This window comes from Polyodon spathula, chromosome 5 (assembly GCF_017654505.1).
Source record: "Polyodon spathula isolate WHYD16114869_AA chromosome 5, ASM1765450v1, whole genome shotgun sequence".
In the NCBI taxonomy this organism is placed as follows: domain Eukaryota; kingdom Metazoa; phylum Chordata; class Actinopteri; order Acipenseriformes; family Polyodontidae; genus Polyodon; species Polyodon spathula.
Window position 1 is genome coordinate 30,338,246 of NC_054538.1, and position 14,570 is coordinate 30,352,815.

Sequence of the window (14,570 nt, forward strand, 5' to 3'; positions counted from 1 at the left end):
TCCTTTCTACGTTGAAGCATGGCAGAAGAGGTAAGGTGTGCAGGGCGGCACAAATAAAGCGTTGTATGTCACTGTGTTTTGGGGCTGTCATTACCGTTCTCCAGGTTTTCGCTGCTCTCGTAGCAGCCAGAGTCCCGGGGAGACTCCCCAGTCAGGCCTTGCCCATCTGACAGGAGCTTCTCCTGGGAGCCTGAGTGAGCACTTTTCTCCATATCACTATTACCTGAGAAAAACAAAAAAACATTGTGCATACATTAGCAACCAGTACATATATACATATATATTTTCATTTACCTACACATCCTATCCCACAACTTCCAAGTGAAAAAAAATTCTAGAAATTTGTAGATAATTAAAAATAAAAACTGAAATAGCTTGGTTGGATAAGTGTCCACCCCCCCTTGTAATAGCAATCCTAAATTAGCTTAGGTGTAACCAATTGCCTTCAAAATCACACACCAAGTTAAGAGACCTCCACCTGTGTTAAATTGTAGTGATTCACATGATTTCAGGATAAATTCAGCAGTTCCTGTAGGTTCCCTCTGCTGGGTAGTGCATTTCAAAGAAAAGACTCAACCATGAGCACCAAGGCGCTTTCAAAAGAACTCTGGGACAAAGTTGTTGAAAGGCACAGATCAGGGGATGGGTATAAAAAAATATCAAAGGCCTTCAATATCCCTTGGAGCATGGTCAAGACAATTATTAAGAAGTGGAAGGTGTATGGCACCACCAAGACCCTGCCTAGATCAGGCCGTCCCTCCAAACTGGATGACCGAGCAAGAAAGCGACTGAACAGAGAGGCTACCAAGAGACCAATGACTTTTATGGCCAAGACTGGTCAAAGTGTGCATGTGACAGCAATATCCCAAGCACTCCACAAACCTGGCCTGTATGGTAGGGTGGCAAGAAGGAAGCCATTACTCAAGAAAGCCCACCTTGAATCCCATTTGAAGTATGCAAAAAATACTCAGGAGATTCTGTAGCCATGTGGCAAAAAGCTTTGTGGTCTGACAAAACTAAAATGAAACTTTTTAGCCTAAATGCAAAGCATTATGTTTGACACAAACCAAACACAGTGCATCACCCAAAGAACACCATCCCTACTGTGAAGCATGGTGGTGGCAGCATCATGTTATGGGGATGTTTCTCATCGGCAGGGACTGGGGCACTTGTCAGGATAGAAGGGAAAATGAATGGAGCAAAGTACAGAGAAGTCCTTGAGGAAAACCTGCTGCCCTCTGCAAGAAAGCTGAAACTGGGATGGAAGTTCACCTTTCAGCATGACAATGACCCAAAGCACAGAGCCAAAGCTACACTGGAGTGGCTAAGGAAAAAAAAGGTAAATGTCCTTGAGTGGCCCAGTCAGAGCCCCCACCTAAATCCAATTGAAAATTTGTGGCATGACTTGAAGATTGCTGTCCATCAATGCTCCCCAAGGAACTTGACAGAGTTTTAACAGTTTTGTAAAGAATGGTCAAATATTGCCAAATCTAGGTGTGCAAAGTTGGTAGAGACCTATCCCAACAGACTCACAGCTGTAATTGCTGCCAAAGGTGTTCCCACCAAGTATTAACTCAGGGGGGTGGAGACTTATCCAATTATGATCTTTCAGTTTTGCATTTTTAATTTAAATATTTTTTCTCAATAAAACTTTTTTTCCCCTTAACAGTGTGGAGTATGGTGAGTAGACAAGTGGAAAAAACTGGATGACCGAGCAAGAAAGCGACTGAACAGAGAGGATACCAAGAGACCAATGGCCACTTTGGTAAATGTCCTTGAGTGGCCCAGTCAGAGCCCCGACCTAAATCCAATCGAAAATTTGAGGCATGACTTGAAGATTGCTGACCATCAATGCTCCCCAAGGAACTTGACAGAGTTTTAACAGTTTTATAAAGAATGGTCAAATATTACCAAATCTAGGTGTGCAAAGTTGGTAGAGACCTATCCCAACAGACTCACAGCTGTAATTGCTGCCAAAGGTGTTTCCACCAAGTATTAACTCAGGGGGGTGGAAACTTATCCAGTTATAAGAAAATTCTCATTTAAATGCATGAAACACTGAGGCACTGACACAACAAAATATGAAAAAAGTTCAAGGGGGTGTAGACTTTCTATAGGCACTGTGTGTGTGTGTGTGTGTGTGTGTGTGTGTGTGTGTGTGTGTGTGTGTGTGTGTGTGTGTGTGTGTGTGTGTGTGTGTGTGTGCGTGTGTGTGTGTGTGTATGTATATATATTAGAATATAATCTAATAGGTAGGTAACTCGTCATAACAGGCACAGTCAACAGGACAAACTTACATGTTCAGTTTAATTAAAAGAAAATCAAAAAAACTTGTATCACAATCGAAACAAAAAATAAATATATACATTTAACTACATCACTGAAAAATTGCATTTTATGTCTCAGAACTTACTGAAATGCTTTTAATGTTATGTGAAGACAGGGATTGAGGGTATGCTACCTTTCCCAACAATTTGTGATCCCTTACTGTCGTATTCCTGCAGCAGCTCCACAGCAGTCATCAGAACGGCTCTGTGTTCAGGGTCACCGATGTTCAGCTCATCCAGATCCTCCTCTTCCAGCAGCTTGAAAGTGTCCAGATCCTCATAGCCGTTAAACAGGAAAGTTGGCATGTGCTCCTGGGGGATGGTGTGACAACAAGGTGATTCAGAGGATTAGCCAACACATTGTGCACAATAGCAGTCACCTCTGCTGCAATCAAAAATTGACCAAACAGTAGAAATCCTCCTCATTATATGTTTATACTGGCTTTTTTCATATTCACAAATTGATAAATGCCTAGGTGGAGATAACCTGGACAAATGTCCTTATGGTAAACTGTAGACCATATGCTCTATTCACCAATAGGCTCACTAGTTATTTTTGCAATGTTTCCATTTTGTGATTGCATGTGATGCTTTTTAAAAAGAATTTTGTACATTTGAACTGCATTTTACAGATTCATAAACCCATTGTTCCAGCCACTAAACAAACATTAGCTACACCAGCAATACCAAATAAAGTCCAGAAGGAAAGAGACTATCTAAGATGTGACTGATCATTCCTATACCACTGGGGATTTTACAAATCCCTGGGATTTCTTTTGGAGTCACAGTATATCACAAGAGCAGCAGGGTTTTCAAACGGTTGCTGTGTGTTTGCTTTTTTAAGCATTGAGTCCCTGTAATTTTGGTTAAAGTGTTCAGACTGATAATGTACTTTAAGAAATATAAAACTTCCCACACCTTTACTGTTATAACACAGAGTCTTCAGCAGAACACCACAACCCACCAACTGAAATCATACCCATCCTGCTGTATCTTAAACAAACAACAAAAAATAATGGTTTGTGAATAAAAATAGGGGCATGTCTTTCTGCATAGCCACGCTGACAGGTCAGGCATTCTTCCTTCTTCCTTCCCACCCACCTGCTGTGTTTGTTTGGTTTTTTTTTTGTCTTTTTCATCAAACGTTTCATTTAGGTCTGTGAATTCTATATTAATCTGAGCATCTGTGACTCTTAAGAAACCATGCATTAAAAATAGCAGTAATAGGCGTTCTCCAAAAATGTAAGTACAGTAAATGTGGCACAGATGCAAAATGCTTCAAGTTTAAGAGCTCTGCAGGTCCAAACGCTAACAATTACATTACCCTTGTGAACAATAACCTAACCACAAGCATCATGATTAATGTTCTCAACCAAGACCAGCTAGCTGACAATACTTTTGGGTTCCCAAAAACCATATTATTAACTGTAAACATATGCTTTCCCTGCTGCTACTTTTCAATTTTTAAACCGTTTAACCATTTCAATATTCCTTACATTGCAGAGCTGACTTTTCAAATTAGGAATGGAAAAAAACCTTTTGGCAACGACTACATTACTGTATCTTGAATAGCTTAAACAACTTAATACAAAAACCCTGTTCACATTCTTTCTATTTTTAATGTTACAGGATAAGCCCAGGAAGCCCAGTGTTTGTTTTCATACCCATTATTGGACTCAGAGACACATCTGCTTCCTGGATAATTTCTGTAGTTTTCTAATTCAAATATAATAGCTATTTCAGGATACTAAAAACAGTTTCTTCTCACAGTATGTCTGAAAATAAGATACCGGTACTTTTGTGTCAAAATGTTTTCACGGTGTTACCTTGAGGTTGATTCGCTCCAGGAGGTCCTCCACCGACTTGGGTTTGGGGGGGCGGCCCTTCCTCCTCCTCCGCACGGGCCTCTTGGGCTTCTCCTCTTCCTCGCTCAGCACGTCCACGTAAATGAACTTGAACGTCCCCACCTTGTTGTTCAGCAGACCCATCCAGGTGCCCATGGGAGGCTTGCTGATTATGTCAATGATATCTCCTTTCTGAGAATTAGAAAAGGACATTTTGGATTTAAAATGACAAACACACACACACTTTTCACAGTACTTCTAATTTCTATTAAGTACATATTGTTTTTTTTAGTATACTTTCCAAAGATAGGTTAGCTAATATTGTAAACTGCAGCACATGCCCATGTACCTGCGTGACTAGATAACTTAATAAAGCACTTAGGAAAGAAACATTTATTCCTACATTTGAAAGAAAACAGTGGGGTGAATGGGGTGTGTACCTTGAGTTTCAGGGAGTCGGAGTCGTAGGGGCTGGGAGTGAAGTCTGTGTGGACCCGGGCTCGGCCACAGAATGGACCCCTGTAGGAGGGCTCCTCATCATCACCATCTTCAGACTTCACACTCTCCCTGTTGCTAGCAGAGGAGTCTGTTGTGCTCACCGTCTGACCGCCTGCAATAGGAAGATCAAAGAGCAGTCAGTCTTGTATCCTTGTCATTAAACGGCACCACACAAGCTCTATTATTCTGTACAAATTCTGACTAAACCACATGAAATGAAAGCAACTTTTAACAATTAAATTCAAGCTCTTGCTCACATTTACAGTTAACACTAATTAGCTGTCGAACCATATTGATTTTTTTTTTAATTAACACAGTCTGAATTTTAAAAGTTTTCTGATTACATATTGGGCAGGACCTGTAAAAAAAAAAAAAAAAAAAAAAACAGATGTACAAAATAAGAAGCACAACATTTGAGTAACTTTAATGTGTTTTTTTTTTTGTCATCTATGTAACCTAATCTTGAAGGCAACACCCTTGTTATGTTATCCATTGTGTTATGCAGAACCCTGGGCTTGTTCTAAGGAGAGACTTTTGAACTGGGTGGGGGATTTTGTCCACTTGAATCTTAGTTTACCAAGAAATTGAGCAGGATTCTATGAGCCTAGGACACAGCAGCCAAGCAAACACTGCATTAAATGTAACACTACACCAGCTCTGATGACTCTTATAACAGTTTTTTTCCCTTTCAACCAATGTTTTGTTAAGTAAGTGAAAGTCAGGCTAAAAGCCAAAGGTGAAAATAGTGGTAAAAAAAACATAAAAAATCTGATCTAAAGAACATGTTTCAATCTTGTGGTTTGGGACACCCAAAGTGAAATAATTACATTTACATAAAGCTGTCTTTTTGGGTTCATGGGTGTGCCTCTCCTCACTAAATACAGTAAGTGTGCTAAACAAAACAACAAAAATAACCAAAAGCTAAATTATTAGGGTATGAAATGCCAGCACTCAGGAGTACTTCTGAAAAGAAAAAAATGACTACAAAAGATTTAGAAGTGAGTAGTTTTTCGAGATTTACGATTATACTGTATTTACTTAAATCTTTTGTAGTCATTTTTGTATTACTTTAGTATAAATACATGTTAATTTGGATTCATATGTTGTTTTTTTCTGACTTTATGTGAACGAAAAGACACACATTTGCCTGTTTTCCCATTGGAAATAGTGATATTTTTAAATATCACTGTCCTGGTCACAAAAGCAAAGTTTGTGGGGAATACTAGCCATTTTCTATACTTTTGAGGCATAAGCAATTAGGAAATAACACTTACTAACCAGGAACAAAAATTGTGTTACGTAGTGTTATACAGTATTTATTTAAAAAAAAAAAAAAAAAAAAAAGAAAAAAAAAATCTATTCCTATTTAACACATATGCTTATTAAATTGTACATTTTGCTCCCAGCAAGTGAAAAAAAAAATCTATTAGCAAATTAAAACAAACAATTTATTTAATTTGGTCAACTGCACCTCTGTCATTCTGCTGACTCAGCACTTGGCATACAGTTACTGCATAAACATTGATTATATACATCCACGTGACCTTGGCTGTGTGCCTTGGAACTGTTGCCTAGCAACCACTGACATACTGCGTGGGGTGTGAGAAAATCATTCCAGCAACAACAACACAGAAGCTGTCTGCGTAAATGCCAAGGCGGCAGATCTAATTAATGTTTTTTAAAATGTAATACATTGATAAAGAAACTCAGAGGGGCCACCACCAAACCTCAACTGGGCCGCCACTTGCCGACACCTGCTTTAGAGTGTTCATCCTTATACACCAACAAAAGGGGGCCCCTCTTAAATCAGTCAATTATGTGTAACTGTGGTAAAGGTTTAATTAATTTTGAAAATTATAACTATTATTGTAATGACTATGTTGTATTTAAGTGTAATTCATGTAAACATTTATTTCTGTAGTTTTAGAAATGCTTTTAGCCACAAAGCTTTTAGGCATGTGTTGACCACTGAGACAGTGCAGGTAATGTTAGACTGCACACAACAGCACCCTTACTCATTGAACTCTGCCCACTGAGCGAGCTCCTCAGGCTCTCCACAGACCCTCCGGCCTTCAGCTTGGGCTTCTCCAGCGGATCTGTGCCTGGCTGCGGGGACTGAGGGGAGCTGGGCATCCCATCAGGACTTGACTCCTTCCCATGGAAAACAAGATAATGTATTGATTAAGTATCTGTTTCCACTGACAGTGAAAATGTTAAACAATGCATAAATTCACAAACATTTTTACTTTCAGCAGAAAGGTGTGACAACCACACAGATATGTTCTTCTGCAAGAGGTTATGATATGCATCCACCAGCAGATGGCACTAAAGTTCAATAAAGTTCAGAAAATTAAAATGTTCATATTAGACTAAACGTTTTTCATTATAAAATGTAACATACCCCCCATGGTTATGAATAACTAAGGACAAACAATCAATAAGTCCGCTGGGTCATTACAATATTGTAGTGTTGAGCGTGCTGTAAGTTCTACCAGGATACAGTGCAGCTGGGACAGCGGCAAAGGTGCAACATTTAAAAAAGCAACAATAGGTCTGTAAAGACACAAACTCTGTGGACAGGGATTGGTCAGATTTAACAGGGCGTTGGTGAGATTAAACATGATCCCTACCTGGGTAGTTTATTGAGTTAATCCTCCTGGAGGCCCACCAAGTCTGCTATTTACAGTGGAGCCTTTAGAAAAATCGCCAGGAAGTCAGAAAAAAAGTATTTTCCAGTCAGGTATTGGCAGGGGGTGTGCACAAGGGGGAGCAAGGGCACTAGTCCCTCCAATAATCATCTCCAAAATATTGATTTCTGCTTATCAATGTATTGCGTTTGCACTTTCTGTCACTGACACTCACAAACTGAACGTATTTCCTCATAACGTGGAGTTATGGACGCGCATGTACTCGGTTTGCACACATTCCCCCACAAGGTGCAGTTAAGGACTGGCGCGTGTGTCTTCTTAATGTTTAAGTCCAGCTGCAGTAGTAAATTAGTGGAAAAACTGCACATTTTTTTAAATTATGCTATCTTATGCTAGCACTTTTTTGCAGAGGAAAAACATTGATTTAGCCAGTGCAGTAAGTGTCGTAGAGAGTTGTTTAAACAGATGAAAAGTTAGTTCTATGGCTACTTTTTAAAAGCTAAAAATTGTGTTAATGAACTAAACCTGCAAATGCCAACATTCAGAAAAAAGTGCCTGACAAAAACAATGGAACATTTTTATGGGACTCGCACAGCCAGAATCCTACGTTTTTTAATGTTTCCAAGAGAAATATAAGTGAGATCGACAGTCAATTTAATCAGAAAAGTACAGAAACACTCCAAGCTGCTTCCTATCTGAAACTGAAAACTCTTAATATACTAAAGGGAAAGCACTTGTGAAGCTGAATCAAGAATTTCAATGCAGAGTTCCTGAAATGCAGTACGATTTATTTGTACACCACATTGAGATTATTTTTAACGCTCAGGAATCCGACAATGCAATGTCTTTGCTCACGAAGGTCTGTAAAGAACACGACCTGGGACTTCTGTATCCTGATGTATTCAACCTAGTGTTGCTTATCCACGCTACCTGTTACAGTTGCAACTGCAGAAATATGTTTCAGTGTTTAAAGCTCCACAGTGTATGGACTTTCATCGAAATGGTGAGTGTAATGCTATTTACATAACCATATCAACGCACGCACACACACACACACACACATATAAACCTCAAATACCATTGGTTTTGGAACTGTTTTTTTTTTGTTTTGTTTTATTGCACTACAACCAGGATACTCACCTTCATGGAGGCACCAAACCATTCACAGAGGTCTTACTACAGCATTACAGTTTTCTTGCTCATGAATTCCAGTGCCTGGTTCAACTAAATTCCAAATGTTACAATAGAGCAATGAGCAGGGAGCTATGACATGCAAACTGAAGAGCTTTCAGTTAAAATTACAGCTGCTTTCAAACTCTCCAAAGATTATGCCTGATGATCAATGATTGTGCACACGATTGCTGCTGGATCACTAGATGGTCAAGTGAAATCAATCCCAGGCTCTGTGCAAGCTTATGAAGAGAAGGACTAACCTGTTCAGACAGAGGGCTGCTGTACTTCTTGGACATTCGTTTCCTCATAGTCTCTTTCACAGACTTCACCTTCTTACCAAGAGATAGCCGGGATGTGGTGGGAGACTTCATTACTTCCCTGTGTATTGCCTCCTGTATTGCACAGAATCAAACAGGAAGGTCACGTCTCGAATATTAAGCCCTAACAGTTGTATATACATAAAAAAAAAAAAAAAAAAAAAAAAAAAAAAACACCACTCAAGCCTGACAATATAATGACCATACTCACTGTTTGTTCAGAGTCATTGTTTAAGATTTGAAGTGATCGATTTGTCAAGTCAAACCCTCCAAAGCTACAGGTTCTCTGGAAACAAGAGCAACCGTTTTGTTAAAACAAAACCAATAGATCACCTCACATTTAACAGTTAACACCCTTGAAAACAAAGTGTGATATAGAACCACGATTCATGCCATGTACAATGGAAGTGACTTTGTGTCAGTTCTATGCAATGTTTCATTTTGATTGGTATCACACCAATAGTTTTACAAGTAAACAAACACCCAAGATTAATAATGTACACAGCACACCGATAGTGAGAAATGGTAAGACAAGAGAAGGGTCTTAAATAACTCAATAGTTGTCTTTTTTAAGCCATTTCCTCTAATTGGTGGCCTCTGTGGTTACCAAGTAAAAATACTTTGACAAACTACAAATCTCTATAAACATCACATTCTATGACAGTTTATAATTGCTCTTGCAGCTTTGAATACATTAGGAGGTCTCTACTTTGCAGCAGGACTTTGTACAGAGTTGATGGTTAAATTGTTGCTGTCTTCTCTAAACTTTCTCTAATCCACGACACAGCAGACTTGAAAATAATGACAGCAGATAAAAGGTCATCCTAACTGAGTTGGTTTTGCTGTCCGGGAAACTAAAAATAAGCACTTGACTCTAAGGCCTCTACCTGACATTCCAAAATGTAAAGATGGAACTGGAGAAGCTCTGAACCAGAAGCAATATAAACTTAGTTTAATGCTAACTAAATCTTCAATTTTAAAAAAAGCTTTCCTTTCGATTTGTAGACAATGACAATGTTTTCCAGAGTTTAGTACCGTGAAACAAAAACACTGCAGCAGCATTGACCAAAGAGCATTGAGTCTGCAGATGGAATAACATTTGATATTCAATGGAATGGTCATGCATAAAAATAACATTTTAAATATTGAGGAAAAAAAAATCTGCATCAGTAAATTCATGCAAATTTCTGTAGGTAAAACAGGAACAAACAAAATTATAAAAATGAATGACTTGGCAAAGAACAGTGACCACTTCCACTGAATACAACAAGGGCATTTGAGTTTCCTCAAGGTTGCAGAATAAAAAGCCAGCTCTCAATACCTTGGTATAAACGATGAACAGTGATAGTGCAAGTAGAAGAGTTTTGTTTGGTCTCCACTGATTTCCATCAGGAGTTTAACAGAGATGTAAGGTAGCGGGGTAACAAATAAAAATAAAAAAAAAATATATATAAAACAGCATGTATAAGTGAACAACTGCCTTCCTCAGCATTAGCCCAGCCTGATTGTATGTACAGAAATTAATCATAAACATACAGAAGCACCTGGGGCAGCTGATCTAACCTCAATAGCTATCCAATGCTCTGGTTTTCTGCTCCAATAACAGTCCTTTTCATGATCTAACCACCTCTAATCAGCTTTTTCTACAACATGTTTTTCTACATAAACTGCTATTGGAAAAACTTTACCCAAAACATCAACCAAGGTTTACAGACAGCACAATGAGGCCAGATAATTTGTTCTTGGGTAACAAAATGCATTTTTGGCTTAAGCTGTATTGGCTTTCTTGAACAACCACACAACAGAGTGTATCAACCTGACACAATCACACGAGGCTAGTTAACAAACATCGTTTTTGAAATGTCACTCATCAATCCTTTTACATGTATGTTTCACTTATTACTTTTATAAAACCTCAGCTGCAAATACAATATACAACCTCTGCTTAAAATAAAAATAAATCTTTTGCATTAACAGTTTATTTAACTGTATGATAACAAATATCTAAATTATACTCACTCTGAGTATAGATAAGCTCTGGACCAGTAACCTTTCTTATTCAGTAACACCAAGTTTTTGGTTCCTACAGGTGAATGTTTCACTCTAAAAGCAGTACAACAATTCAGTATTTTAATCAATGTCACAAGCAATAGCCCAAGAATTTGTGTCTCAATCATAGGCACCTAACTTTGTTAAAAAGTGGGGGGCAAACAAAAGGATTAAGACCCGAGCATAGAGAGGGACATTTATTATTTTTATTTTACTATTAAGAAGCTCTAAGAAACCAAGCAGACCTTGCTGTTTTGAAGTTACGGTTTTACTGAGCATGCATTAATTACAAATACAAGCAAGTAGCACCAAATGGCATAACCAGTACCAATGGCATCCCTGCACAGTGCTGCACCTAGAATTCCCACATGCAGTTTATTAAAGGAATTCCCACATGTAGTTTATTAAAGGAATTCCCACATGTAGTTTGTTAAAGGAATTCCCACATGTAGTTTATTAAAGGAATTCCCACATGTATTTTATTAAAGGAAAGTGTTAAACAGGCAAAGAAGAGCAAGTGTAGCACTGTTGTTTTGCAGGTCTTCCGTAATTAAGGCAGTTGAAAACACTTGCCATGTCAGAAGCACTGAATTACTATAAAAACACTGACTTCATTCTGCTGAATAAAAAAAGTTCAATCATATAAACTTAGTTGCAGGAAAGATCAGTCAAGAGTTGTTTCTTGTTTTATATCATTAAAATGGGGGAGAATAATATAAGCAACCATACTTTAATTACCTTGTGATTTCAGGTACGTGCCTTTAAAGTAAGATGACACGGACTGCGAAAGGACTTTGACTCTATTGTCGTCTCTGATACACATGACCTGACATGAAAAATATCTTAAATGATGCAAGCAAATTCCTACTTGGTGTGATTGAATGAGTCGTCACCTACACAACAAGTTTCCCTATGAAAGCTGAAAATGCAATTCAATAAAGAACAAGTTTGTTTGTAATAGCACTGCTTCAGATTATTACTAGTGCTCATTAACAGTAACAACATTTCATTTAGAGTTGGTGTTGAACTTAAAACTGGTCACGGTCCCGCAGCAACATGAACCTACTAACTTCCATATTTAAAAATAAACAAATAAATAAATAAATAAATAAATAACCAATTGTTGTGTTCTCTCTAAACTAACAACTGCCTAGCCTTTACTTAATTAATTATTTTTTGTAGTCTCCAAACTACTCCGATGTTGTTAATGGTGCAGTGCGGACTATGGGTCAAACTAATGTTCGTGTAGGGTGCGTTTTATTTTATTTTTTTTATCAATGTGGGACTTCTGGCATCTTCTGAATGACTCTGTTTTTTGTTTTATTTTATTCTTACATTTTAAACCGTTTAATAGCAATACATAGAATAATAGTGTGTATACACTGAGCAAAAAAAAGCAGAGGGGCAAAATAGTTTGCTTCCCCTGTGCATTATGGGTTAGGCGCCTACGGTCTCAATCAAGTTACAGTTCAACAAGAACTTTTTCTCAATCAAGTTACAGTTAACAATATTAATATACTATTTTATTTATAAAAAAAAAATAGTGTTTTTATGAATAAATACATACCCAACCCCCCCCCCCCCCCCCCCCCCAAAATCGACACTTCTACACGAATCACAGACCATTTTGACGGAATTCCTCCTACAGACGGAAAACTTTCACCGATGGGCTCAATATGTTGAGTTCAAGTTATCTCAGTCCTACTCTGGTTAGACACTGGTTCACATCATGAAAACAACTATTACAACTATCAAATCAATTACACTGACACAGACCCTGTGCATTGCCATACAGTATGTCAGGACACTTCTCAGTAAACAACTTCCTAGTTTGGCCTGAATACAACGTAAAAGCAAAGAAAATAAATAGTGTGAGTACCCAACACAGAACCTAAAGAAACAATTATTCTGCAACCTTGTAAGAAAATGAAATGCCACACTAATTAGAGGGGTTGGGTGGGACCCCCTCACAGACTCACAGACTTCTGCTGAATGCGTAAGAGCACCCTTTTCGTGCAACGGTCCACGGTTGCCGCCCACTTCCTGTCGGCCTCCCCCTCTTCCTCTAGCAGGCAGCGCCGAAGGTCATGCCGGTCGGCTTTGCTCAGTGTCCTGTCCGCCACCGGCCGTACCAGCTGGGACCAGTTCAAGTGTCCATAGAGGCTCCTTTCCACCAAGTAGGTGATGTTAAACTCACTAACAGCCGTCCGACACCTCAGTTTGCGGTTAGGAATGCCGCAGCCCATGCTTCCGCTACCATTCCCCTTGGCTTTCTCCCGGAAGAGCTGGAGGTCGTTGTGAGCTAGGGTGGGCAAAGGCACGTGCCTTGAATAGGAGTATGTGTCCATTTTCTTGAGACGCACCTGCTTCTTGACCTTCTGGATTTCCTCTAGAGACACCAGCAAGCGGTGCCGGGGCCTGGTCATGCCATAAAAGCCGTAAATGCTCTCACTACTTACCCCATGGTTTATCGGGCTGAAGGCCCTCCTCATCTCTCCGTCTGTCATGGAGCGAGACACCTTCTGAACCTGGTCCTCCTCACCACAACCCTCTACTCCAGAGGAAAAGGAAGAGCCGCTTCCAGATTTCTTGGACGGCCAGATAAGGGCATGACTGCTGCTGGACTTGCCAAAGGTCTTGACCAGCTTGTGGCCCGACCAGGTGTCCAGGCTGCTGGAGGATTGCGAGGTAGTCAGGCTGTCTGAGTCCTCCTCTAGGGAGAGCTGGTGCAGGGGAGATAAGGAATCCTCCTGTGGGAGATGGGGTTTCTTCTGCACCCCAGTGTAGAGCGCAGAGCTGGACTCGCACGTGGGGGAGCCCTCAAAACATAGATCTGCACAGGAAGGGACAAAAAGAACAAATCAAAACTGAGCCATGGTCTTGTCTCTCTCACCCTGTATATTTACAGGTTATTAATTTCATATGATCACATAAATGTGACTTGAATACATTTATTAACACTTAATTTGCCTTCAAAATCCCCCCCCAAAAAAATAATACAAATGGAATGTATTTATCAAGGGAGGGCAAACTTCACTATATTTGTATGCAATGAACTTAAAATTTGTACAAATTATTCAATGCTTGAATTAAACACAACCGATGTTTACCTTAATAAAAAAGCATGTTTTTACTGTAACAGCTCATTCAGAGTGAAACTAAGCGAGTTGTTCCCTTTCTAGTATCGTTGCCCATACCTTCTGTACCGGGCTTTTTCATTTCTTCCACTTTAATCAGTTTCTTTCTCACTCTACGTGTGGAATTCACCAGCTTGTGCAATCGCTTAAACTTCACCGACTCCTCCGTTTCATCATCAGACTGCTCTCGGGACTGAAAGACGAGCAGAGGCAAGGCATAAGTATGCAGGAACCAAGGAGAAACGAGAGTGAAATACAGTATCTAACATCGAAGGAGAAAACATGTACAATTGCTACAACATGAAGAAATGTATGTAATAAAACAAAACAATACATTTCAATGAAAATGTGAGTTGATGTTTTTTTATGCGAAACCACCTATTCCAGAGACTAATAAACAAACATTCTTTGGAAAAAATTACAAATTGCACTGTGTCTCACACATAATAGTAATGAATAATAGTATATCTATATGTTTAAGCAGTGCTTATAATTAGTCAGGACTATTTTAGAAGTCCTTAGAAACCCTGTCGCAGCATAGTGCTATTTTTATGTTCAATCTTAAGTGTATGGTACT

General features: G+C 39.1%; 1 protein-coding gene across 9 annotated transcripts in view; it reads right to left on the reverse strand.

The window, feature by feature from the left end:
• LOC121315828 (SAM and SH3 domain-containing protein 1-like) overlaps window positions 1-14,570 on the reverse strand; it is a 356,703-nt gene that overhangs the window by 12,478 nt on the left and 329,655 nt on the right. For 6 of the 9 annotated variants that reach the window (XM_041250299.1, XM_041250297.1, XM_041250304.1 and 3 more), the window contains 9 exons: window positions 14,054-14,186; window positions 12,836-13,689; window positions 9,019-9,093; window positions 8,751-8,882; window positions 6,685-6,820; window positions 4,612-4,781; window positions 4,154-4,363; window positions 2,462-2,639; window positions 95-223 (listed from right to left, as the gene is read on the reverse strand). In XM_041250299.1, the coding sequence (XP_041106233.1) occupies window positions 95-223; window positions 2,462-2,639; window positions 4,154-4,363; window positions 4,612-4,781; window positions 6,685-6,820; window positions 8,751-8,882; window positions 9,019-9,093; window positions 12,836-13,689; window positions 14,054-14,186 (2,017 nt within the window). The remainder of the gene's footprint in view (window positions 1-94; window positions 224-2,461; window positions 2,640-4,153; window positions 4,364-4,611; window positions 4,782-6,684; window positions 6,821-8,750; window positions 8,883-9,018; window positions 9,094-12,835; window positions 13,690-14,053; window positions 14,187-14,570) is intronic. The other 3 variants (XM_041250298.1, XM_041250302.1, XM_041250306.1) reach the window with 3 other exon arrangements.